At 46.2% G+C, this 25,761-nt stretch overlaps 8 protein-coding genes across 8 annotated transcripts; 4 read left to right on the top strand and 4 right to left on the bottom strand.

The window, feature by feature from the left end:
• Positions 1 to 3,098: 3,098 nt before the first annotated feature.
• Positions 3,099 to 4,649, top strand: N7455_004273 (uncharacterized protein; the record flags this gene model as incomplete). The annotated part of the gene is made up of 6 exons (XM_065604760.1): positions 3,099 to 3,180; positions 3,204 to 3,232; positions 3,286 to 3,363; positions 3,427 to 3,480; positions 3,508 to 3,615; positions 4,026 to 4,649. Coding segments are annotated over 6 exons (975 nt in total), but the record flags the coding sequence as incomplete, so codon positions are not given.
• A 215-nt stretch (positions 4,650 to 4,864) lies between these two features.
• N7455_004272 (uncharacterized protein) lies at positions 4,865 to 5,466 on the bottom strand (the record flags this gene model as incomplete). Its single annotated transcript, XM_065604759.1, is given in 5 exon segments — positions 4,865 to 4,969; positions 5,001 to 5,086; positions 5,115 to 5,190; positions 5,316 to 5,367; positions 5,381 to 5,466. Coding segments are annotated over 5 exon segments (405 nt in total), but the record flags the coding sequence as incomplete, so codon positions are not given.
• Positions 5,467 to 6,692: 1,226 nt separating this feature from the next.
• N7455_004271 (glycoside hydrolase family 55 protein) lies at positions 6,693 to 11,148 on the bottom strand (the record flags this gene model as incomplete). The annotated part of the gene is made up of 6 exons (XM_065604758.1): positions 6,693 to 7,615; positions 7,673 to 9,521; positions 9,580 to 9,727; positions 9,787 to 10,124; positions 10,179 to 10,388; positions 10,444 to 11,148. 6 exons carry the CDS (start codon positions 11,146 to 11,148, stop codon positions 6,693 to 6,695), a joined length of 4,173 nt encoding a protein of 1,390 aa, XP_065461658.1.
• A 728-nt stretch (positions 11,149 to 11,876) lies between these two features.
• Positions 11,877 to 15,869, top strand: N7455_004270 (CAZyme family GH18; the record flags this gene model as incomplete). The annotated part of the gene is made up of 6 exons (XM_065604757.1): positions 11,877 to 12,147; positions 12,219 to 12,494; positions 12,589 to 14,837; positions 14,898 to 15,033; positions 15,095 to 15,312; positions 15,372 to 15,869. 6 exons carry the CDS (start codon positions 11,877 to 11,879, stop codon positions 15,867 to 15,869), a joined length of 3,648 nt encoding a protein of 1,215 aa, XP_065461657.1.
• Positions 15,870 to 16,575: 706 nt separating this feature from the next.
• N7455_004269 (uncharacterized protein) lies at positions 16,576 to 17,166 on the top strand (the record flags this gene model as incomplete). Its single annotated transcript, XM_065604756.1, has 1 exon — positions 16,576 to 17,166. The coding sequence occupies one exon, from the start codon at positions 16,576 to 16,578 to the stop codon at positions 17,164 to 17,166; it is 591 nt and encodes a 196-aa protein (XP_065461656.1).
• Positions 17,167 to 22,031: 4,865 nt separating this feature from the next.
• Positions 22,032 to 22,596, bottom strand: N7455_004268 (uncharacterized protein; the record flags this gene model as incomplete). The annotated part of the gene is made up of 2 exons (XM_065604755.1): positions 22,032 to 22,144; positions 22,197 to 22,596. The coding sequence occupies 2 exons, from the start codon at positions 22,594 to 22,596 to the stop codon at positions 22,032 to 22,034; spliced, it is 513 nt and encodes a 170-aa protein (XP_065461655.1).
• A 651-nt stretch (positions 22,597 to 23,247) lies between these two features.
• Positions 23,248 to 23,884, top strand: N7455_004267 (uncharacterized protein; the record flags this gene model as incomplete). The annotated part of the gene is made up of 2 exons (XM_065604754.1): positions 23,248 to 23,576; positions 23,704 to 23,884. 2 exons carry the CDS (start codon positions 23,248 to 23,250, stop codon positions 23,882 to 23,884), a joined length of 510 nt encoding a protein of 169 aa, XP_065461654.1.
• Positions 23,885 to 24,860: 976 nt separating this feature from the next.
• Positions 24,861 to 25,706, bottom strand: N7455_004266 (uncharacterized protein; the record flags this gene model as incomplete). The annotated part of the gene is made up of 2 exons (XM_065604753.1): positions 24,861 to 25,430; positions 25,536 to 25,706. The coding sequence occupies 2 exons, from the start codon at positions 25,704 to 25,706 to the stop codon at positions 24,861 to 24,863; spliced, it is 741 nt and encodes a 246-aa protein (XP_065461653.1).
• Between the last annotated feature and the right edge of the window lie 55 nt (positions 25,707 to 25,761).

Below are 25,761 nucleotides of genomic sequence, written 5' to 3'. Positions count from 1 at the left end.
CCAGATTGTTTAGAATTCAGATTACAAGGCGACCGTTCATCTTTGCAAGTGCTGGACACCACTAGACCTTAGCCAAAATTTACTGGCCGCGTCGCTCAATTCGAATCTGACATAGTTACCCTACCGGCGATGACAAAACGACACGGATTCAGCTCACTGGAGCCGCGTCGAATAAGGCGGAGATTGTTGACAGAAAACGCAACGCGTGGGGCTGGAGCAACTGACAGATCTCTGTGCTTGTTGAATTGACTGTAGAAATCACTATGTGGACCCTGGAACCTTCAAAAGCATTTCTAAGGGCTATTTGTCCCTAGGAAATCGTCATTAGGCCCTGGGGCTATTTCTCTTTCTAGGAAAGCGAGGTTTACCCCTGGGATCTTCACTTTTTGTTCCTGATTGAATACGGAACTGGCTCTAGGAATACATTGACAAGATCTAGGAGCTATAGGGCCCCTAGGAGCTTCCTTTAGGGTCCTAAAGTCAATTGCTTGCCTTCCGAGATCGGCGAAAGCCTCACAAAACACCTTCGCCGGGCCTACGCAATTCTACGTCATTGGATCCCCCAGGAGGTCAAATCATCACCCCAGGGATCAATAAGTCGTCAATAGGAACGCGGCTTTGATTCCCTGTGGTGGTGATAGCAGACCCTAGAAGCTACATCGGGTTTCCTAGGGGCTCCGTGGCTCCTAGAAGCTGCTTCTTTGCTCCTAGAAATATTTTAGGAGCTCCTAGGAGTAAGATAAGTCCTAGGGTTAAGAGATAAACTCCTAGCACTAATCGAATCGTTAATAGAGCGTAAGAAGTTTCTCTATAGTACCTATAGGTAGTCTTTACGAACCGCGAATAAAAACCCGTGTAGTTAACTCTACGTCCACACTAGCCTACGGTTTCTAAATATTACGTATCGATAGCTTTAAATAGCGTTGACTCTAAATATTCGACACTAAGTATTAGTTACGCAATATAGATCTATCGCCGAGCGGAATTTAATAACTCATAGAGCTTTATCACGTTTAGGGGTATCTAGACGCACTCTGTGGGTCCTAGGTAGATCGTATAGCCATCCGTCCTATATATTTTATACGTATCTCTCACACCGATCAGTCAGAGTCCTAGGAGGGAGCCTACTGTCCGATGTCTAGGTAAACTCCAACGTACAAACTCTTATAAGGTCGGACCCCCTCTAAAGATATTGTGTGGGTAGAGCTCCCAGGAATTAATAACCGCTTTCCAAGAACAATATAAGGAATGATAGGAACTAGATAGGTTAAACCTCTCCTACGCGGGAATATAGGCAAAAGAGCAAGATGAAAAGCCTACTATTTACTTCCTAGAACTTATTTAATTATACTCTCCCTATATGATCATAGATATTAGCTCAACAATAATATCTTCTCTAGCTAGTTATATACAAACCTCGCGATTGACCCGAGACGCTTTTACACTTACTTTTTCATCATGTCCTGGAATCCTGCTGATTTATAATAGGTATTAGGCCAAGTATTAGGTGATTCCTTGCACCGTGAGCGGTGTATATGGGTTAGAGATAACGGGAATCATTGTCAAAACACTGTGCCGCTTAACTCCAGGATAAATGGAGTATTGTGCTTTCAGCTGCTCCAGGCCCCTTAGTTCGTGTATCAACTAGCGCAGGAATTTTTTCTTTGGCTGCAAAGTAGTTACTTTGCTTTAAGTGCAGACACTATCACTATCGCCGGAAATTGTGGGCCACCTAGATTTTGCAGTTATTAGATGGTCGCTAAGATAAATCCAAAGATATCTCTATACACTCAAAACCACTTGATTCGGCACTATTGGTACATCAATGGCCAACCACCATATCCCACAATATCGCTATAGCCATGCGCCCCGAGGAGCCCTTCCTAGAAACTGGAAGTAGCAGCCTGGTAAAGAAGCCAAACTAGCAATATACCCCTAGGTACATTTAGGTTAGCCAGAGCCGGAAATTCCATTCTCCGAGCCTTCTTTAGACAATAAACAGCTTCAATTGCGCCATATTTGTTACACGCGTTGGTAATAACCGTAAAATATACCGATAATAATAGTTAGCTACTTATCCACGCAGTGCGATCGCTTAAGTTCCCTCACTCGCGAGGCTCGCGCGGAATAGCCACCGGAAAGCTCTGTGTTCTTACACGGCCGACCCCCTAGGTCATTGCTCTCCTTTCAGGCTGTGGAACTAAAATAAGTTTAGCTCTAGGCTGCTTATTGAATGCTCGCGGTATTAGATCGAAACTAATTAGGGTGCCTTCGTCTTATTTTCATGATCTATTAACTTTATTTAGGGACGCCTCTGGAGATAGGGCTACTGATTGTTGTGTGCGTTCTAATTCGGAAGCGGCGGTAGGTATCTCTGGGAGAGATTCTGATCGACTGAAAAGAAAAGCATATTTGAATTCATGAAGCTTTCGCTTAAGCCTCTGAAATCTCGAAGAACAAGTTTTCCTCATATCTCACAGTCAACGTGCTTGTGGTGTGTGGGAGGACAGCAGTTTGAGGAGATCGTTTGGATCTGGGAAATAACAATAATGCCCGGGGGCCTATCCAAAACAAAATAATATGATAACACTCATCGAACCTTTTGGTACAGTCACTAAGGATTGGTAGCCTAGAAGAGCTAGTGAAATCTACTTTTGGTAGGTCCGTACCACAATGCGAGATTCGCGGTTACCAACGTCAATTGGTATCGATATTAAGGTCAAACGCGGTATATCTATTTCCTTCGTTCCAAATGATTTGCAGTCAAATTAATATCACGGTTAAGTTTTAACGAGGTCTACTTGATGTCTAACATTAAACGCGTCATAAGTACACTTATAAACTACCTTCAGTAGGTTCGGTAACGATTTTTCAACGTTTACTATTTCTCCCTTTTCGTATATCGTTAGGTGATTCGTGAGTAGCCGGTAAGATCGAGTATCAACAGCTAAGCTAACTATTCACTGGCCTTTCGAGAGTGCGTTCGATCCTAGGTGAAGAAGCACTGGTAGAAGTAACAGTAGCCTCGCGTGAATTGTTAGCTATAAATACGCCTTAAGCGTAATTTCAGATCCAATTCATCTTGATGACCAAAATAGACCATCCCACTTCGCCTTCCCCTATTGATCGGCCGGCCAAGAGACAGTGCCGAGTATCCCAAGCTCCAGAAGATAAACCCACGTTGGAAAACCAACCATAGCAAGTCACAAACGGCATAACCATCGAACCTAAGGTCGGTCATATCCCCCACGGCAGGGAATGAAAACCCCCACTAATACTAAATAGATCCCAGTGAGAACACGCGGTACCCTTACAGCGGAGTTCATGAAAGTAGTAAACCTCAATGACTCCCTCGCTACACTAGTCCTCAAATTGCTCGACTTATATATTTGCCTATAGGAATACTACATCGTTAAATCGGCCTAGAAAATACGACTCGAGGAGGGGCAGCGACAGCTTCAAGCGTCAAATGACTTACTAGTAAGCGATAGCGATATCCTTCTATAGCTCTACAATATACAAGCGTCAGTATTGTGGGAGCGCAAACGAGCGGTTCAGGCTCTTTGTAATGGCGTTGTTTCAGCCTTAGAAGCGAGCGATCTTCAAGCCTACTCTGTCGATAAGCCTGAGCCTTGATAAAGACTCTATGTGGTAGAGCGTTTATGGGCAGGATGAATGATATTTGGTTTTCCGCTATCTATTTGTGCTATCCCTAAGGATAGATAAGGCCTATACTACTAGTGAACTTTCGTTGGGTTGGTGACAGGTACCAACAGTGCACGCTATTGATATATTCAACGCATTCGATAACTTAGCATATGGTTATAAATTCCCCTAGTTTATCCTCATTCTGTGTAATAAGAGAGGAATAAAAAATGCTCCGTCTCCAACTTTCCATCCCTCCCAACCCATGTTAAATCGCTGCTTTACACACCTCCATATTCTCCCTATAGCGTTCGACGGCCAGTCATATAGCAGAAATGGACAGATTGAACGAGAATGGTCTGTACCCGTTTCTTTGTTAGGGGTTTACGCTAATACTACTAGACTACGATTTGGATCTCGATCTTCACGCTATTTGGCACGAACCTTCTGGCATACCGACACCGCCTCCCTGTCTCGCTACTGATCCCAATGATATGTGGCAGGATTTCCTTGGCAAAGACGACCCTACAGAATACGAAACTCAAGAGCCTTCCTTGATCGAATGCCTTTTCTATCCCAATCTCGACAGTCTATCCGGGTTCAAGTGGATAGGTCCAGATCCTCTGACCAACTCTACTCGGGCTAACGATATTTTCCTCCATATGTCAGCGCTCCTTTTCCCTAAAGAGGTACACTGGATAGAATTTCGGTTTGTGCGGTTTGACCGGATATCTAGTGAGACTATAGGAGAGGACCTGTTCTTCCTGCCACGGGTTGAAACAGCCATAGGGAATCTCTATCGGATACGCAGACAGCTACTAGACACAGTCACCTGGCATGCTGTCCGTGCAACCGGCACTGGCTTCCGACTGTCCCTTTGGCCTCGTACGGAATCTCTACCGTATTCGAGTCTCTCGATATATTCTCTGTTGACTAGGCTTCCCCCGACGCTATCCCTAGACCCACAGTTTTTTGTACATAATATATCGAGTAATTACGAGTGAGATTAATCTAAGTCAAGCGGGATTGTTCGTATACTCATTTCAGTAAAGACCACAATAATGAATAATAACTATTTGGTGCCCTTCTTGTTAAAAGTCTCGGGAATATATAACCTGCTTTGCATGCGGTGTAATTTCCCTTACACTGCGTCGCCGCTTATACAGTAGTATTTATATATTTTCAATATAGGACGGGGCAACCCGGAATAGGCACTTTCTTACTCTTCTGTTGCAATGTCCGGTAGCCCTATCAGACTGGAACTAGAGGGGTAGTTCCAGTCATCTAGTAGGCTAGTCAGTCGTTCCCGAGATGATTCTAGTGCCTACTCAAAAAAGCGCAGTCGAGCTAGCTACTTGTCGTGGCGAAGCTGAAGTCCGTCCCTCTCTTTTCTCAGGTGTGTACCAGCCTCCTTCAAGTTCTGATTGCTCTACTCTAGCCTCTGGCCATCGATATACTTGGACACACACGACTCCCATAGGCGTCGATAGAGTCCAACAAGTCGAGCTGCTGGAAAGGCAAATTTGGGATCATCGCGTTCGAGGTCTGCTAGCACCTTCAAGATTGGTTGAAACAGCTCGGTCGCCAAGGTATGTCTTGTTTCTTCGTGTTACGAAGGGGAGGTCTACGATGGTCAGCCAAAACATCTGAAGCCGAACCATTTTACTTACCCTTAGAGGAACATGATCATAAGTTTCCAGATTATTGTCCTTATCATCAAGGCTAGGCCATTTACCGGGCTGCTATTCTCCTTCTTCCTGGTCTGGCGAGCTGTCCGAGGCTACCATTTCGCCCGCAGGAGAAAGTCGAGATCTGGGCAGTACTGTTTCTATCATGCCTTGGTGTCTCTTATAGAATATGCAGATGCAGGTAACTATGCACTGGGTTTTACGATCACCGAGTTAGGTTGGTCAATAAACGCAAGCAGCTTTTGAAGGAATTGTTTTTATTTTGAGTGGGTGATTAGCAATAAATTTGATAGAAGGGATAGTGATCAATGGGTTGAAGGGGAAACTAATAAAGCCTCACTATGTTAAGGGCCTGATAAAAACGCTCATTGAGGAGAGATACATTTCAATTAAACATCTCTACCACTTTCGTTGAAAGCCTGAAACTCAGTGAACAGTATTTCAGAACTTACAATCACCGAAAAATAAGTTCGGAAAAATAAACGGAAAAGATAGAAAGAAATGTATCCTTGTCACAACTTCAAAACTTGAGTGTTGACCACGTTTGGCGAAGCTTCAATGGGTTGACGGGTCGAGCACCCGCACAATCTACCGTGACCTCGTATTCTGCAGTCTCGACAGACAGATCCACACAGCTCAACACAACCAAAACAACACTAAAGCGAGGCCAGTGTAAAAATTCCATTATTTCTAGGGGTGAAATTGTAGGCGCTTTCGGTGATTCAACGTTGAGTCGCTCACAGATGAGATTGATTACAACACGAAATATGAGCCCTGTCATTACGGATTGAATATCTCCCACAAGCCTCAGTTTCAGAGGGCCGTGGATTTAACAGACAGGCAACGTTTTTCTGACCGGCTCAGCATTCCTTTTCCCAACACCACTCTTCCCTTTCCCTCTCGCTGGGCATCTAAAAGCAAAAGCAGCTGTCCCTGGAAATAATTGAGGTAAAACGAAATCCACGATCGGCAGCAACTGTGGTTAATTTTGCCCATTCAGGCTATTACACTAATTCTGCCATTCGTCATATCCTAGAAAAATGAGATTGATAAATGTTCGATATATAGGATATCCACGTTGTGGCATGTCATGCCCACCCACATGGTACCCCCGCATTTTGGGTTCCCGCCCTGACACGGATTTGAAATTCGGTCGCCGCGACGATATAAGATTATTTGTTCAAGTCTGACTTACCTGAATATTCAAGCTTACACCGCATAATACCTAGGTACTACATTATTTGGTGGGTAAGACAGCCCTGCCTCACTGGTAGCCAACGCTTTAATAAACCATTCATACCAGCTGCTAAGTATTGGTGTACATTGTCAATGCTCTATTTTAATTTTGCTATCTAAAATCTATGGTAGGCCCGTCGAAGAACTTGCTGAAATAGCACTACTAGTGCTCTCACTAGTCTGATTCCAGGAATAGGTCGGGCCAACACAGTAGGTCTTTCCAGCCTGCAAGCTGTCCGAGCAGGTCGCCGAACGTAAAGATGGGTTCACCATAGTGAGAACTGCATGAGTGATACTGTAGCTCCCACAGATACCCACGCAGCTGTCTCCATTCTTTGACTCGTGCCATTTTCCACAATTTTTCGTTGTTCCCGTCGCCAGAGTCGCATTCGAAGGTGGAGCCACGCTGCTATACACGAATCCATCTGATCCAGCAGGGGCAAGGCTGCCGCCCCAGGTGCCATTCCCGGTATGCTCGCCACCTTGAGGTGAGAGACAGATGTTTGTGCCGTAGATCTTGCTCGCTACCTGCAGGTTATCGCAGTCATAGGAGACCCAGGGGTTAAACTTTCGCACATCACGCGTGTTCAGAGAATATGCGTATTCGATGTCAGAACAGTTGTCGCTGGGCTGGATAGAATACGTCTTTTCGCAGGTAAGAGGAAGACAGAATTTCAGTCCTGCGGAAAGAGAATCACAGTCAAGGATGAGATTCTGGTTTCCCATGTATAATGCCGCGGAGGAAACGCTCTGGGCTTTGCCAATCGATGTGCAAGTATCACCCTTCACAGTAGTGTAGACATTGTCCGATGCACAGAACTCATCTTCCTTTTCTGGGGTATTGCGAGGAATTTCAAGAATCGTGGTAGGCGCGTTAAGTCCGCAACGCTTGTTAATTGCTTCTAGGACTGTCTGATAATAGTTATCGTATGCCGAATAGGGAGTACGTTGCATCATTTGAAGGCGTTCGGTGTAGCAGTAAGAGCATAGTTCGTCATCAGGCATTGCTGCAGTGTTGGGAACCAAGGTAAAATCATCGATAACAGCTGTTTCCCCTGGTCAGATAATTCAAGCAAATTGGGTGTACCTTGTGGTATACGTACCATTGCAATATTTGCCCGAAGTTTCATCCTTGCTACATGTTTCGTTATAAGCAGTCCACATTCGACCACCGAAAAGTTCTGGAGGAGCTCCACTGATATTGTATCCAGCGCAATTTTGCTGAACTGTTCCATACCACTCTTTGAGACTTTGGCCACAAGAAGTATTACACAACGATTTGGTAAGCGTGTCATTGTTGAGGGAGCCATGATACCCAGCAGCCATCATCGTACCCAGAAAATCGTCGCACTTGAAGCGATCCATCATTGCAGTCTTGCAGCTCGCTGGGATATCAAGGGATCCCAGCGAGGCGCTGCTGTATATACTAAACCCGGGTAATTCTCGCTGGCCTGCCATTTGGTTTGCACCTCCAAGCCAGGCAAGAATGGAGGAGAGAAGTCCATTCACGTTATCCTTGGCGTATGTGGGTGTTCCCTTGAAAGGCGAGATCATCTCCATGATGGATTTGGTACAAAGATTATAAATCCAGATATCCTGACTTTGTTCGATCTCGAAAGCTCGCTGTTGGCAGTTGTCTGTGTCAAGACAGGCTTGGGAATAATCCGAGAACCAGCTGTAGATACCACTGCCCAGGATCCAAATAGAGGAAGAATCGACAATCCGCACAGCCCAAGAGACGGCGCAGTTGTCTTCACCATCACAGTTATTAAACTGTGGATCATTGGGAAACATGCCAGGCGTAAATGGACTTGGGGCTTGCGGGACGGGTTGGTAATAAGGTGATTCTGTCTGAATCATTCCCATGAGAACATTTTGAGCGCCAGAAAGTTGATACTGATAGAGAGTACTGTGCTCAGATGCAGTGCCATAAAGCCATGCTACATGGCTCTCGATGAGGATTCCACGGGCTGCATACACATCAATCTGATCTTGAGAAGAAACGTCCAGATCGTGGTCGGCCACCCAGACCCATATGTTCTCAAGGTAGGCCGTAGAAGACGCAGTCAAATGCAATAAAAGGGATGCAGCAATACAGTCCTTGTTGATTTTCCCGGTCTTTTTAGGACATTGTTTGTTCTGAAGCTTTGAGCCGATCGCACCGCCAATGCGAATGTGAGAATCCCACATGGCAGCAGATCCCTTCACAGATTGCTCAACATTCCACTCGACTAGAATCGCACCCGCCGTAGGACCAGACACAGTGAAAAGTAGATCCTGAATTTCTACTAGGCCAATGTCACCAGAGTACCCGACCATGACGGCAACTCGGGGATCTTCGGCATCTGCAAAGTTATCGCCAGTTGCCATGATCTGAGACCAAGCTTGTCCTATGATGCGGGATCCAACAGGAATATGCAACGTATCATGAATCATGTATATACCATGAGGAATATAGACGACAGAAGAAAGGTTTGCAGCGTATGAAAAAGCGTAATTGAGAATCGCAGTGTCATCCGTGGATCCATCACCCTTAGCTCCGAAATTCTTGACATTGACGATTTGATCGGCTGCGAGATTTTCGTATTGAGGTCGGCGACGAGTGAATAGGTTGGCCCTGACATAGGACTGGTTTCCTAGTAGCACACTCGGTCGCAAAATCGCAGGGATATCCTCGCCATTGGCAAAGGATCCGACACCAGATGCATCGCTGATCTTGCCGAAGCCCCATGAAGACTTCAAGACCTCATCACCGCCAGCGAGAAGAATCTTATTCTTGGCGGAATCAATGACCGCAGTCTTGACGTTGAAAAAGCCAACATTCTGCAAGAGAAGGGAGGTGGAATTCTCTGCATGAAGGGAAGTAACGATGCCATTCGGGGTGTTGGCGATAATGGCATCTGCTAAGATGAGAGATCCAACACCCTGGCCTGTACTCGAGGGTCCACCGGCCTGTCAAAGTTAGTTTATTTGGGCCAAAAAAGGTAGATATGTTCTGATGATGCCTTACTCCGCCCACAATCGTGAGTCCGTTCGTACAAGACTCAATAACGTAGTCCTGCATGGTCCACGCCCAGTCCCAATGTACTTGGAGAGCCGTGTTACAATTCACAAAGACGAGCTGACTTGAAGTAAACTGTTGGTTACCGAAATAAGCGCTATAAAATCTTGATATTAGCTTCGACAAGATAACAAAAATCAGGCAGCATGCAATTACCCGAAATTGCCTCCCACAAATGTGAGGTCAGCCAAGAAGCCTCCAGAACCATTTTCCATGTATATACCTTGCTGCGTATTCGACGGAACGTCCGAGTTGTATAACATGTAGAACTCAATGTTTTCCAAAGATGTACCTTGACCAACTTGCCAATGAATAGCACAGACGTATGCTGAGGGATCGGTAAGCCGAATATCGATTTTGAAATTTCTCACGCTGCGCAAAATATTGTTCTGGTTGATATACCACTCTTCATCGTCGCTCACGTAGACATCGGAGGTTATGACACCAAGGCCGACGAAACTTGATGCGGCCAGGATAGTAGGAACATTGAGAGGCTTGTGTTTGGTGATTGTCAGTAGATAACAGCGTCGTGATCGAGAATAACTAACATCACCTAAGAACTCGGTATTGTAGTACTGAATGATTGGCGAGCTGATCAAGTAGGTACCAGCAGGAAACCAGACTGTTGCAGGGTAGATCGTACTCGAACCACATCCAACACCACAGCGTCCACCGTCGGAGATGGCCTTATTAATAGCCGCGGTATCATCTGTGACACCATCTCCCTTTGCTCCATAGTCGCGAACATCTCTCCATACCTATTCATCTGTCAATATAAAAATAACCAAAGTGAAAAAAAGAACAGCGAAATACATTGTAGCCAGTTGGAGCAAATGGACTTTGTCCATTTTGCTCCACCGTAGTCATCCAGTACTTCGAGGTGTCTCGTTTTTGAATTTTACTCTGAAAAGTATCATTGCCAATTGTAATCTCATCACTAGTGCCGGTCGATATATAGTCATAAAGACCGTTCGAATGTACCAGGGCCTGGCGGGGAGTATTGGTATCCCTACGACCTTTCCCGTACTTCTTGCGAATCTGGGAAGCCACATTACTATGGTTTCCTGTTGGCTTGTTTGGAGTAGTCTCGGCGACGATTGCAGCCGCGCGGGCGAGTTCACTTGGAATTGAATACGCCCGGTTGCCACTAGGCGTAGCAGTCGTTGTGTCGCGGTGTCGAAGATGAGAACTTTCGACAGTCTTGTTGTATTCCAGAGGTGTGGCAGTTGACTTGGTATTTTTCTTCGCTCTCTGCGCCTTGTCAAATGCGAGGTTGTTAAAGTTGGGGTTCGATGTTCGATCTTTGTTGACTTTTGCCAGAGCTGCCAAAGCATTCTTGACCAAAGCAGCTGGGTCATCACTGGTTGTGTTGGTATCAAGACTCCGGTGATGAAGTCTCGCATGGCGGTGGTGCAGATGATGATCTCCGAGTACACAGGCTGTGAAAGCAAGAAAGACCAAGCTGACGATCAGCCCCGCTGATCGTAAATGAATCGCCAATCTCCCGTTGAACTTCATCTTGACAACAACAACATCAAGATATTCTATGTCCAAGGAAAACAATGCCGGACTCTCGATAAGCGAGACTGGGGGCCATATGATATTTGACCTAATTTCAATTCATTCAGCTCGCTCTTCTTCCACACAAATTTTAGCGGCAATTTCCATGATACGACTATAACCCCCCCCCCCCCCCCCCAAACTAATTTCGCCGCGGATCCTTCGGGTATGTCGCCATGCCAAGTCCTACCAAGGAGGGTCCACTACGCTCTTAGCTCAACCTAAGGACGCTCGACCTCGGATAGCCCATCGCAAAGACTACTAGGGCCTTGGCTGTCTCACTTTAGTCTACGGAGTATCTCGGTTTCTATCCTAGCAATTCTCTTCGCTATTTTCACTAGCAGACTATTGACAGTTAAGCGAAATGATGCTCCACTACCACCCAAAGTTTGTATATGTCTCTGCAAGGATTTCGGGTTTTGTGGAGCAATTCCGAAAAAAGCTCGTCCGGTCAGTAGGGGGGCCAAAAACATCTCATGCAACATCATTCCACTTAGTGCTGTGGCAGTCCTGGAACGAAATTAATAGACTAATATGAAATAGGTTCGGTGGAATGGACAAAGCAATTGTCTCGGTGGGCTCCGTTCCGGGCGGGTTTAAGAAAATAAATTACCGAGTGATATACGAAATATAATATCTCGAAGCCTTTCTCTTCTAGTTGTCATGTTGGGACTGTTCAGCCAGAAATGAACAGCTTACGCCCAACTGGAGGAGCCTTCCTCTGGCTCCTTCTCGTCTCCTACTTTATTTTCTTGACTGCCAATGCACAAGATTGCAGCTCTCTCAATCCGTGCGGCACTGGTTGCTGCAACAAAAACGGATACTGTGGTGTCGGTGATGATTACTGCGGTGCAGACTGCATTGCAAACTGCGATTACGAGCCCGAGTGCAGTGTCTCGAAGCCATGTGCAAAAGGATGTTGCAATGAGTATGGCTACTGTGGTTTAGGACCAGACTGTACGTTCCCTGCCCCTCTCAAATGAAAATTGTGTGCTTTCATAGATAAAGATTCTAACAAAAGTATTCAGTCTGCGGAGACAAGGTCTGCGTGGGAAACTGCGATAGAAAGTCCGAGTGCGATCCTGACAACTACGGTGATTTTGCTGAATCTTCCAAGTGTCCGCTGAATGTTTGCTGCTCAAAGTTTGGCTTCTGCGGTACCACTAAAGAGTTTTGCGGCAAGAAAACGGTCAAACGTCCTTCGTGTTCCAAGAACGGCTCACTCAACAGAGTTGTTGGTTACTACGAGGGTTGGAGTCCTGAGCGTCCATGCCATGCCTTCTATCCCGAGCAAATCCCTCTGGGTATCTATACACACCTAAACTACGCCTTCGCCTCGATCGATCCTGAGACATTCAAGATGTGATCATGAGAAAAAGCTTATGACACGCTTGACAGATCTGAAGAGGATTGACCCTGATCTCAAGGTCTTCATTGCTGTTGGAGGATGGGCTTTCAATGATCCCGGTACCACCCAAACTCTGTTCTCAGATCTTGCTGCATCGGAGTCTAATCAGAAGAAGTTCTTTGCATCACTGCAAAGCTTCATGTCTACATACGACTTTGATGGAATTGATCTTGACTGGGAGTACCCTGTTGCCGATGACCGTGGTGGCCGAAAAAAAGACTTTGATAACTTCCCCAAGTTCTTGGCGAATTTGAAGAAGTCTCTCAAATTGACTGGTGGTCGTGATGGATTGAGTATTACACTGCCAGCCTCCTACTGGTATCTCCAGCACTTTGATATTTCGAACCTTCAAAAACACGTCGACTTCTTCAACATCATGACCTATGACATCCATGGAAAATGGGACCTGGGCAATGAGTGGCTTGACCCAGTACTCGATTCTCATACCAATCTTACGGAGATCACAAATGCTCTGGATCTGCTCTGGCGAAATGATATCGACTCCGATAAGGTAGTTCTGGGACTTGCCTTTTACGGTCGAGTTTTTGCTGCTGCCGACACAAGTTGCATGGAGCCGGGCTGTCTCTTCGCCTCCGGAGGTAATCCTGGAAAATGCAGTCACGAAGTTGGAATTTTGCTGAATTCTGAAATCATGGATATTATGGATGAGCAGAATCTGAAGTCCGAGTTTGATAAAGAAGCCGCCGTCAAAATTCTCAAATTTGATGATACTCAGTGGCTCACCTACGACAACGGGGACACCTTTAAGTTGAAAGCTGACTTTGCCCGGAGTGAATGTCTTGGTGGCGTGATGGTGTGGGCAGTTTCTCATGATTTACCTCATGGCAACTTTTCACGGACACTTGGAGATGCGGTAGATCGGCAAGTGAAATCCCTTGACAATAGTGGCCAGGCCGAGTCAATGCAAATCAAAAAGAATCATTCTCAATGCAAATGGACCAATTGCGGCATCGATTGCCCCGCTGGATGGTCCAGGGTTCGCCGTTCAGATGATGGTGCCCGTACCGACGAACATATGTGGGATCTTAGCTCGTGCAGTGTAGGACAGCATACTTTCTGCTGCCCACCTGATGCTGATCTACCTAAATGCGGATGGTATACCCATAACAATGGCAAATGCAATTCCAAATGTCCTTCAGGTACCGTGGAGGTCGGATCTGACAATAGACATTGCTCCAACAACAATGACGACTACCAAGCTGCTTGCTGTACGACTGACACTCCAAGCATGAAGATCTACTCCAAGTGTGACTGGGAGGGCAAAGCGCGAAAATGCAACGGCAAATGTCCCAGTGGAAAGACCGAAGTTGCTTTGTCGACTTCCGGCAGTGGTGATGTATTCTGTAATCCCACAGCTTTCCATTATACGTGGAACGGCCAAGAGGCCGACGATTGGGAGAGACGCAGCTACTGCTGCACTGAGGAAGATGACCTTAAATGGAGTGAATGTGAATGGCGTGACGACATTGGATTCGCCGACGTCGACGATGTTGTCGATGGGTACTGTTTACCCGGATGTCCGGATGATTACGTGCGTGTTGCTATTGATAAACATGGTGGTGGCTGCAAAGGCTCTGGTGGTCGAGCCAAATGCTGCTTACCGAAGTATAGCACAACCACCAAAAGATCCTATACCTCGGAAGAAAAGGATGTAGAAGACCTGGTGAAATCATTCATGAAAGACCCGACTTGCGACTTGGAGTACGAATTCAAGAGGGATTTGGACGGCCTTAATTTTCTCCCTTTGTGGAATACTTCGATGATCAAATATTCTGGTTCACTTGCACGTCGCTCACCAAGCAAAGAACTAGAAACTATGGAAAGCGTCCTTTACAGCCTCGTCATATCATATGCGGCCCACGCGGTCTATACTGAGATTTGGAACAAATACGTGGTATCTGTTTACTCAAATCTAGCAGCTCACACTATTCGCACATACTTGAACACAAATAGAGACTGGGTTGATCGAGGATCAACGGTTATTCTAGATGAGATCATCTGTGACATGGCCTTGTACAACAGTCGAATTGGAGGCCTCGATTATGTCTCTTGCGAATGCGAAACAGATGATTGCTGTGATTCGGACGACTCTTGCCCGGGGCCTGATGATGATACTACTAATAGCAAGAGAAGCCTAGAGAAGAGAGTAGCAAGTGCTCGCGATTACGATGTCGATTTGCAAGACGGTGGAAGAGACGTTGTGGTCCTTTCTTGGACGGTATGGATGCTAGATCCCCAATGGCTCTACTTATTTCCAGTCTTCTAACCAAGCGAGCAGTATATGGAACGTCAAAGTATTCAAGCAAATGATCCCATCTTACGTCGAGGCTTTGAATACGATGAACCGGAAAACTGCCTCAATAGTCAAATCGGCGTCGTTACAATTCCTATCACGAGAATCACATCTTATCAAAGTAAGCTCCTCTTCTTCTCTTCTTTTATCGGCTTTCGAGAGATGGTTACTAATTTGGTTAGTCGAACATGTCGTAGAATTGAACACCCCCGCCTTTTTCCTAAGAGATGCAGCTCGAGGGATCATTCCGTCCGGGACTACTACCATGCTGGGCGGTGGACTGTCAGCGACTTTTGTCAGACAGGCTCTATTTAGACCGATTCTCAATAATCCACCGGTAATGACGGGAGGCGACCAATCCTTGGTCCCCATTGAGCGGGTCATGCAAGCTTTGGGCAGCGTGAACAATCGAGCGGAGTTCACACTTATGCTCACAAAATTGAACGGTTTGAAATCTAGGGTAATTCATCCTTTACTGATTGCTTATTTGATTTGATCATGATACTAACCGATTTTACCCTCCAGTTCTGGCGTGCAGAAACCTTATTCGCTGATACGAAAATGAAAAAATTACTCGACGCCACAGACCCCAAGAACTTCCTCAAGAATCTTCGCGCGCCTCTCACTGTGATCACCTACCTCAATCATTTCACAATTCAGGATCATATGGTTGAGACATTGAACACGGTCCGGGTAGAGTTCGGTCGAGCAGAAACTTGGTGGGTCAACGCTGGAAATGCGCCAGTACAAATAGAACGCAGATGGGATCAATGGATCCGTGACTCTCTGGATTACGACGTTCAGCGAGTCCGCACCTTCATTAAAAAATGGGGTAACGAGATCCTTAAATACTGGGCAGTTCGAACCGGTCCCCAAGCTCTTCAAGTGAATGAAATTGTGCGGTCCTTGATGAGCCAGGCCCAAACTGCAGCGATCAATCTAAATGGTCTGGCTTGAAGTGCAGCCGAGAGAATTTCATATTTTGAAAATAAAAGATGTATTTATTGGAGCAATACATATACGATGATTAACATTCCGGGCAACAGTAATTCACAGACAAAAATTGTAGCCAGTGTTTATTAAATTCCTCCTACTTCAATGTCTAGTAATCAAGCATGAGAAATCTGGAAGAAAGGCAATTGAGCTGAAGCTAGACTTAGTGGACCCACGACTTCCACTGGTAAGACTCGCACACTCATAAAGATTTTTAGTCAAACTCATAAGAGACGAAATAATAATAATTTATCTTCTACATAAATCACCAGAAACTCGAAGAGCAAAAATCGAAGAGTAGTGTGCGGTTGTAAGCAGTGACAAATTATGTATAGCCATTCCACAAATTGACTTCATCATACTGAGACACCTCTTTGCTAGTCCCACTTTGAAGAACTTAGCACATTTTATTAATTGGACGAGTCCGGACCCATTTTATGTTGGCAAACTCGGTTATTTTTAATTAACCTTGGCAGCGATACCCGGATCTTGCCCTTAGCAAATCTGGGTGGCTTTAGTTGGCCTTGGCATGGACACCCTTAGTGTATAACAAGGCAAACACGCCGGGACTCAGAACTTCCCTTCCTCACATCCTCTTCCTTCGCGAAACCACCAAATCCGATTGAAAACACTTGCCTCGACTACACCCTACCCTAAACCAGTTGCGAATATGGAAGAACTCCATGGCAGACTTTCTGTTTTTCCAGACTGGGGATATGTCATTTATCGCACGACCTACTCTGCCGAATCGAATGCTTTTTTCCCAGACATTATCAGGTTCATCGAGGCCTGTATTAAAAAGCAGTTTGTGAGCGCTGGCGCTGATCGTCCTCGAAACTATGTCTCCGAAGATTGGCCTAAGTACCGATCGACGATTATGGAAGACCCTGCACAATTCCAAGGAGCATCTCTCGACGAAATTCGCACTCATTTTGAGACATGGGTGGATGCGCAAGGCATGCGAGATAAATGGACCAAGTTTCGAATGTGCATTATTATTGATGAAGAATCTCTACAAACGCTGAAAGATGCAACTGTGGCGGAAACTGAAGCAGAGAATTTTCATGAGCCCTTAAGATATGTGAAGGTTCTTGAAGCATTCCCGGACGTCGATCAGTATGATATTTTTCCCGGATGGATGAAATGCTGGACATATGCACTCTGGAGTCTCTGGGAGAATATGCAGGATGGCGACGATATGAAGATGCAACATGCATTCATCGAAGAGGATGACCCGTGGCCGGATGTTTATATCGGGTGAATTGAGAGTGCTGATCAGTCACTTTGAAAATGATCTTTGCGGACGATCGTATGCTTCCGAGGAGCAACTGAAAAGGCCTAAGCGAACTGCATTGGATTTCTATGGAGCGAGCGCTTATCTATTCCGGCTGTTATGACATTCTTTGGATAGTTCAACGCCGTATGTTATGTCATTCATGCGATCTTCACTTCGTATATTCTGGCTTCTCACTTCCTATTTTTACATGTACAAAAACGCAGAGTATTACTTTTGTGAGATGAAGTTGAGGCGTTATCGGATAGACTCGTTCGATGGGAGCACAAACAGCCCTATTATTATATTGACCAATTGAAGGACGACAGATGGGTGAAACGGAGGTTGAAAATCCACGATTTTGGGTGTTAAGTTGGCTCTCTCGAGTCCTCGCTCATGTCTATTATTAATTCCAGTGCAGTGTTGTCTAGGATACGGGAATACGATCTTTTTTTTTTTTTTTCAAAGGCTAACACCGGCCGGAGTATACTACAAAACATAGACAGAAATTAGAAGCTGGTTGTGCTTTCATGTACGGCGAGATATGACGACTTACTGCCAGTCTACTTTCCTGCTATAGTCGTTACGTTCGTGTCTGGGGAAAGTGCAAGGGATCACATGGTGGATGACACACCCAGGACATATCCAAAACTGTGTGAAATCCGCCAAGGAAAGCAAGCCATCTAGGTTGATAAAACGATCGTTTATTACTCTGTACTCCGTACTGTAAAATATACCAAGGTAATCAAAACTTGGTCATTGTGGATTCGAGTTCTCCGGTTTAACCCGATAGCTCGGAACGTAGCGGAGGTGGCCAGGGGTGAAATAAGTGCAGCAGAGACCCGGGGCATGCAAAGGTATATGGAAATGCACGGACCTATGCTTACGGTGGAGAAAGTGTCTTCAGATGGCCATCCCTTCCTACAATACACTAATTTTGCGCAATTTTCCTAAGCTTGGCACGGGGCTTGCCCAGGACATCTCTAACCTGGGTGAAATGAATTTTTTGCTGTAGACCTTGGGGGTGTCTAGGTATTAGGAAAATGCGCTGATTGGAGTGGAGACGGTTGTCTAGCCAATGATATTCAATAAACGCCCTACTTCTTTCAGTTATTTAGAAAGAAAATGAATTATTTAATCTTATTTCAACCCTCACATTTCTAATAACCGATCGTTTAATCAACAGCTGCAAGTTTGCTTGCCGTTGGCCCTAGTTTCTCACCACTATGGAGAGTGTACTACTCGTCGATTTTTTACAGACTATGTGTTTATTCTCGTTATTCTACTGTACTGATTATGGTGGAAGGCGTCGTTACCGGTCAACTCCCAAATAATCGTTGGCTGCATGTTATTTATTGTTCATCAACATCATGTCTCTTCAACTGGTGTCTTTGCACTTAGCCCGCGCTTTGATTTGCATTCTAATATTGATTAACTACCCATACCAGAGCCACTCTTTATCTCGCGGGTGGGACCCTCACTTTTCTGGTATCGAATATGATCCCAGAGTCCATAACATGGCTCCTAAGCTCTTAGTCACTTCTAGGAGTCAAGTCATGGTTCCCAGGGGATCTCCAGCTCCCGGGAGTGGACTGTTCTCTTATCAGCAGAACATGGTTGATTGCATTAACTTGGGACACCACTTCCCAAAAGGCAATTGCCGTCACTTCGATCCGGGATTGGTTGAAATATGATCCGTCGTTGCCGAGGCATAGTAGGAGCCAACCGGGTATTCTTGATTGCTTGCTTGTCCAAATCTCTCAGCAACATGGTTGTCTCTTTGGTAAAGTTACTTTGATTCTTGCGCTCTCTGGGATATAAGAGAGATGACTTTGACTTCGCAGGGCACAAAGCCTACCGCATGGCTAATTTTACTTAAGCCATTCGTTCGGCACCTCATCACATGCTTCTACACGTGGGTCTTGGGCGTATTGCTTGGTCATAGTCGAACCAGTGGATCTACTATCCCTATCGGATTGAGGCTGTATGCCAACTTCACCGAGTGATCAGAATGGGACTAGAAATTTTCGCTTACGAAATAGAATCTATAGTGATTGATACATTTATCCATGTGGGTGAGATGGCATGAAAATCTCCGTACTATGTCCGTGAGACATTGATAAACCTCGCCACGGGCCATGAGGCCCATGGATTCACACTGAGTTATTACCCCCTGCCTATGGGCGGGCGGGCGGTTGACCGTAGCCCCGTGTCATCTAATTGGCCCATGGGTCGCTTACTAATAAGCACTTCAGTCACTTATAATTTTATAATGTTTAGCTACGCACGTATATGTCCTATAATGCTACGTATTCAGGTTATTTGAGTAGAAAGTTATACAATGGATGTGTTCAGCTATAACCAAACCTAGTAAAAGCAATGGACTATCCAGTGTAAGTGAAATTGAAAGTGTGATCCGAAATACATAGAAATTGTGATGCGTCTGCATTGCGCGTATATATATATATGACTACAAAACATGCTGAACCTACAAAACCACTCACAATATAATGCCTACCAGCGCATCAGTAAATTTATTATAAACACGACATACTAGTTATACTGCATACTAGGATTCGCCTTTATTATGATCAATTATCTGCTATACTAGTGGTTATTGAGTTAGGTGACAAGTGATAGATTTCCAAAAGTTGAACCCCCTATTCAGGAAACTTACATAATCTGAGGGTGGCATGGACCGATGGCAAGGTCTAGACGTTGACCACCTTTTTCACCGCCCGACCATTCACCACCACGCTCACCACCACGCTCATCAACACACATCAACACTCACATCAACACTCACATCAACACTCACATCAACACTCACATCAACACTCACATCAACACTCACATCAACACTCACATCAACACTCACATTATCACTCACATTCACACTCAGGGTTCAACGCAACAAGCATTGCAAGACAACACTCATCTCTGTTTGCCTACATCTGAATGAAAGATGCCAATTTCTATTGTAGCGAGGAAGCTATTGGATCACAAGCTACTTCAGAGTCAAGTCTCGACCTGCTTTCAAAAACTTGCGTTCAGTATGGTGAACCACTTTTTCGACTGTTGAAAAGACAGTGATACTGCAAGGATATGATTCTCACATATCATTGAATTTGCAATTAAACCGCTCAACGCTGTGGCAGACTGACTACTCTGCCCGTTTTGACCATGGCCACTAGCCACGGTCACCGTCTCTTTCATGAGGATTGAAGTGCTTCAACAAATGCCGCAATAATGGGTTGGAGGCTTTGTGTACCCGTGGTTGGCCATAAGACGTGCCTCCCATTGATCCCTCTACAATCCCTTTTGCCTAGCCTCGCGCTAACGGTACTTTCTGTGTTGCTCGCAACCAACTGATGTTGCCTCTGCTAATACTTCTGCTACCTGTCGGTACAGATACTATGAATATACTCCCAAATCCAGGGTATTGGTTGTTTTCCTTGACGGAGAATAAAAAGTCTAGACCTTGTTGGAAAGCCCAGAATAGAAACCCGACTCCAGTTTCCAGGACAATGAAGTGAGTTATTTCAGCTCCCATGGCTCACGAGCTAGGTTTTCGTGATCGCCACCCCCTCGCAAGATTGCAACGCTACTATCACAGTCATGAGACCCTGGAGAAGAATAGCACCCGACGGGCCAATCAAACACCACGCGCGAATTTAGACAGACGCAGGTAGGGTTCCGCGATGCAGATCTCAGCAACGACCCACGGGACAGTAGATCAAGGAGGTTCTATTTGTGGAGAGAAAATGGAAACAATTGCAAAGGTCTAGGCACGATCCACAAGCCCAAACTTTTCGGCCATCAGTGTACGATGGACCGGGGGATTGTTGCCTAGGTACTGCTGGGGCAGGTGAGTATTTGGAATAATACGCAGGCTTTGGCGACAGAATGGTAGGCTACAATCCGATCCGTGGTTGTGTTCACTTGGTCGCAGTCATTAGAAAGTAAGTACCCCTGTCAAGTGGGAAGCAGAACTTTGCCTATCTGGTCAGTAGAACGTTCTAGAAGCTATGTATCTTCTCCTGCACCAAGCTTTCCCCTGATGATTATACTATACTCTCTTCGAGCCAGACAATTCCTCTCCATATGCTCAATTCTATCGCCAGTCTGGTAACTCTAGCAGATGGCTTGTAGAAATAATGCCAGTGGATCACATGAGCTTACGTAAATATCTCCCGGTTTTTGAACTAAACCCGGAAAACCGATTGGCTCCCGGGAGTGGGTTCTGTGGGCCGGCCCACCTGCGGCACCTAACCTGTATTCCAAGCACCCTGCCCATCTCGAGAATGACGCTGAATGCAGTATCTTCTAATAAAATATTGTCCTTTCCCAATACATGAGCAGCATGAGAATTTGTTGGTCCTGCTCTGGATCTCTTTTTTTGGGCTAGCAATCTACAAAGCATGTGTAGCAGAGGCTGTTTAGATAAGCTTTCCATGAGGATCATTCGTGACAGCCGCATCCTCCCGCATCCTCTCACCGAGGGAGCATTCCATGGCTTATCGAACTTTATTTTCCGGGGTTCGGCGATCGATCGACGATCCCGGCCATGTTCTACGATCTCTGGGGAACTAACTTTTGTCAAACTATAACCTTGGTACTCCCTCGCTATTGTCGTAATTCCAAGGAATGGTGCTTGTTTATATTTTGATAATATGTGTATTCGTACATACAACAATCATGCAGTAGCTTGATTGCTCAGCTGCCATGTTTGCCATTTTCCCCGTTCGTAGCACATCAAACAACACTAATTCATCGAGGTAGTTGCTATTGCTGCTTCGAGATCGCGATGTAGCGCAGATACCAACAAACTGCTGGTAGCATGGATGTTCCGCTCATCGGTATCTCAGCTTCCTGGCTGCACAGACACGATGTACATAGTTCCAAATCTGCGATGACGATCGTGATTCTTCACGCCGTAAAGGGCGGAGTAATGGCATCGCGCGGCCTGTGATGTGTGATTAGCTTGTGGTCAAAGGGTGGTAAACATTAGTTCGTACCTGGTCTCGAGCCTTTCCTCTTCGTTGATTCAATGCTGTCGATCTGGCTAGTCTCAGTGGTTAGGATTGTTTGAATCCATTTTTCAATATTACTTTGCGCAGGCCTTCTGCTTGTGAGATTCGCTAATGAAGCCTTATGGCCGGCCGAGCGATGAGCTCCTGCTCGGCTTCGATGGCTTGGACGGCCTGGATGCTTGAGCGGTCTGGCACCAATTCGACGTTGCTTGCGCAAAATATGGTACTTTTTCCCTCGCAGAGACTCAACGCTTCGGTCCACCTGATATTGTTCAGAATATGCGTGGGAGCGGGCTTTCCACGGCAGCGCCCGATGAGCGTCCAGCCAGGCGAGAAGGTTCTTTTCCTCCCATTCCTCCCAGGCCACCTCGCTTCGAGGGGACATATCGCATGAACTAGCAGTAACCAGAATAGACCTTTTCGGACAATAGCACGACTTGAGCTCCTGATAGAAGGGAAAAGTGAGCATAAATCCTCTCCAGGTCCCAGTAAAAAGTTAAGATAGTACCCTTGGTTCACGAAAATTCTTCTAAAGTCTCAATAACATGACCCATGGACCATTCTGGGGAATCGGTTCGGTGAGTCTGAATTGTGAATTATTGACTCCGTATTTCAGGCTCCCCCAAGCCATCTGTGTTGAAACAATCCCTAGCTATAAGAACGCCTAACTGTCAATTTCGTACTCCTGGAAATTGTTCTTGAATGCAATTACTGTACGCCAAAAGAACAAGCAATGAGTTCCCAGACCAAGCCCCACCGGGTACTGAATAATGTAACCTCAAACAGACTTTAGAGGCAAAACTTGCCTTCCTACAAAGTTCATTCCCCTAAAGTTTAATGAAAATCGTGACTGATTGGCTGAATGTATTCCAAACCAAGCGAAATTTGCTGCAAGTACGGATGTAACATAGTGGCCTAGCACACCCCGATCACAAGTTCCGGTTTGGAGAACTAACTCTTCATATCAGCCTGTGCGACTTCTCCTGTAACATCTGGCTGGGAGAGCTCATTATCTCACCTTGACACAGATCCAACTATGGGGAGAATTCGAAAAATTCCGTTCACTGATCAACGACAAAGCTTTCGGAGCCGATTACAACGTGCACTGTCCCTGTCATCCTCCGGGTCCGAGGATATCTGGAGCCCGCCAGGGTCAACGGTATGCGATACCACGGAGGAAGAGTCTTCTTTGCAGGAAAATGGCTCCTTTGGCAACTACCACAACGACATCGTAGTGGAGGATGGCCAGGAAAGTCCTCCACACACCTGGAGTATGGGCCCGAGACCAGAAGAAGAACTGGAACAACCCGGACAGGCTAATGTCGCGGAGGACTGCAATATGATCGCCTTACAATGTGCCGCAGAGTGAGTGCGGATTTGCCCCTTATAATAATGTTTTGTGATGCGTCTGCTTACAACAATTAGACTAGATATCCGAACGAAGTTAGTTATGCGACTCACCAGAGAACGAACAAAGACTGACTTTTCCCAGGCTCATGCAAAAAGCATTGGAGAGCTCTAACAGCTTGATTGCAACTATTCGCAGTGACCTGGAGGACATCTGCAGCCGGCTGGCGGTCGTGGAGACAGCTATGGAGATGATGGCCAAAGAGGGGAAGAACAGTACTACAGAGGATAATGCAACTAGGCGAACCCTTCGGTCGCAGCAGTGATCTGGATCGAAATATGATGTGGTTGTGGAATATATCCCAGAGCCTGTTGTCAGCCTTGTTAGCTGAGGTATCACCATCGCATTGTGCTTCGCGACCAACCATATCTCACTGGGGCAGACTGGAAGCTGTAAATAACCGTAAGGCTGCGGAAAGTAGACAAATATCTACTATAATTGCGCTGTAACGAACTGAGCTCCTTGGAACGAATTCTCTGACTCCGCCAGTGACAGTTGTAAACCGATTCGTGCCATTAAGGTTTCTCGAGCGCCCGGGTATCATTTTTATCGGCTACCCTCTCCCTGGCCCACTGGACCCTCACGTCCACATTCAGTGGTGGATCAATTTGAGATATAAATTGGCTGTCGTACGCTTGGTAGAGTATTCCAAATCTTATGTTATGACCCGCGGTTAGCCCGCTCAATTGGGTTTCGGCCACTTTGGGCGGACCGGAAAAATACCGTAGTTCGTGCCAGCGTCGTAGGCTGTCGCTTGAAATCCTATTATCTGCCAAGTGGCAAGAAAAGCATATGTGAACCAAGCGCCAAGGAAACAGCCAAATTTCTTCATGAATGTCGCCGAGTCATATTGCCTATCAAATGCTGGGTGGAGACCACGGACATGATTAGTTAGATTCGGTTGCTTCCGACGGATCAGCGCATCATCTCTCCGGGCTGTGGGCCCTGCCGCTAACCACATTCAGCGATCATGGAACATTCTCTCTGCCTTCCAAGCTGCGCTTGGCGGAGCGAGTCAAATCGTCAGAGGATCTACGTCAATATCCTTCCACGGCAGAACACCGATCGACGCAATCTTTGTTTTCTATATTTACTGTTGTCATGGGACGGTGGTGGCGTTACTGAAGATTATCTCATGAGCTATCCACCTGCTAGTGCTTGTATAAACTGACTAGCTGGTTCCTCCATAGTAAAGCCAGGACCGCCGGACACGCTGAATTTGCCATGCTTCACACAGGTGATTAGTATTGGTTGCTTGAAACTGGCGCCTCCTGATTTACAAGGGCATAATCACACGGAGCGGAAAACTGAGGCAGGGCATTGTGACCTAGAGTCCCAAGCGGGCCATCCTGCTCGGGCCAACTTCCGTTGATGCCTCCCGAGCTAGGCAAGTAGGATGCCAGTCTACGGTTCTGGAGGGCGTCGATCGTGTTCCAGAACCGAGTAGTCGCCGATACTAGCTCGCCATGCGTTTGATGCAAGACCGGCTGAATATCGTGCCATGAGACCAGGCCCTGCATGGTGGCGTGAGATGACTCCTGCGCCTGCTGCAGTTGACAGAGCTCTCTTTCAAGCCTCTGGTTCTCTCCCAAGGCTTTGTCTCTTGCTGTGATAGCCTCCTGTAGTTTCGAGGTGTCCTGGGCTTTTTCAGCATGCAAACGCTGCATCGACAGGGAATCATGGGCTCTTTCTTCGTCTATCTCCTCAAGAGCCAGCTGGACCTCCTTTTGGATCTGGTCCATCACATCTAGGCACTTTCGGTGGGTCGCTTCATGGTCTTTCTTTCGGGTGCTTTTCGCTGTAGCATGTCCCTAAAAGCTAGCGTCAGCAAGGTGTAGTTATAAACGACTGATGGGATAAAGTAAAAGAATACAACGCAGCTCGAGCAAGTGAAGGAAAAACAGAGACTAACATACCAGCCCTTTGTGATTCCCTACCGCCTTGAGAGGGTTACGTTCCGCCTTGGACCTAGAGGCCGTGGACCGATCAGAACAAGGCGAGGAGGCACATGCCCTGCCAGTCCCGGGTTTCGTTGTGGCAGTACCGCAGCCTGCACCTCGCCGAGAGGGCTTGTGGTCTTTTGCCATGCTGGATCCTCCGTCCGGTGAGTCAATGCGGACTTAGCGAGACGCCGGGCAAAGT

The sequence above is a fragment of the Penicillium solitum genome (genome assembly GCF_028829755.1).
Source record: "Penicillium solitum strain IBT 25940 chromosome Unknown utg000003l_segment0_segment0, whole genome shotgun sequence".
NCBI classification, from domain to species: Eukaryota; Fungi; Ascomycota; class Eurotiomycetes; order Eurotiales; family Aspergillaceae; genus Penicillium; species Penicillium solitum.
Note: the sequence above shows the minus strand (reverse complement) of the source record. Positions and strands in the feature narration are given on the sequence as shown.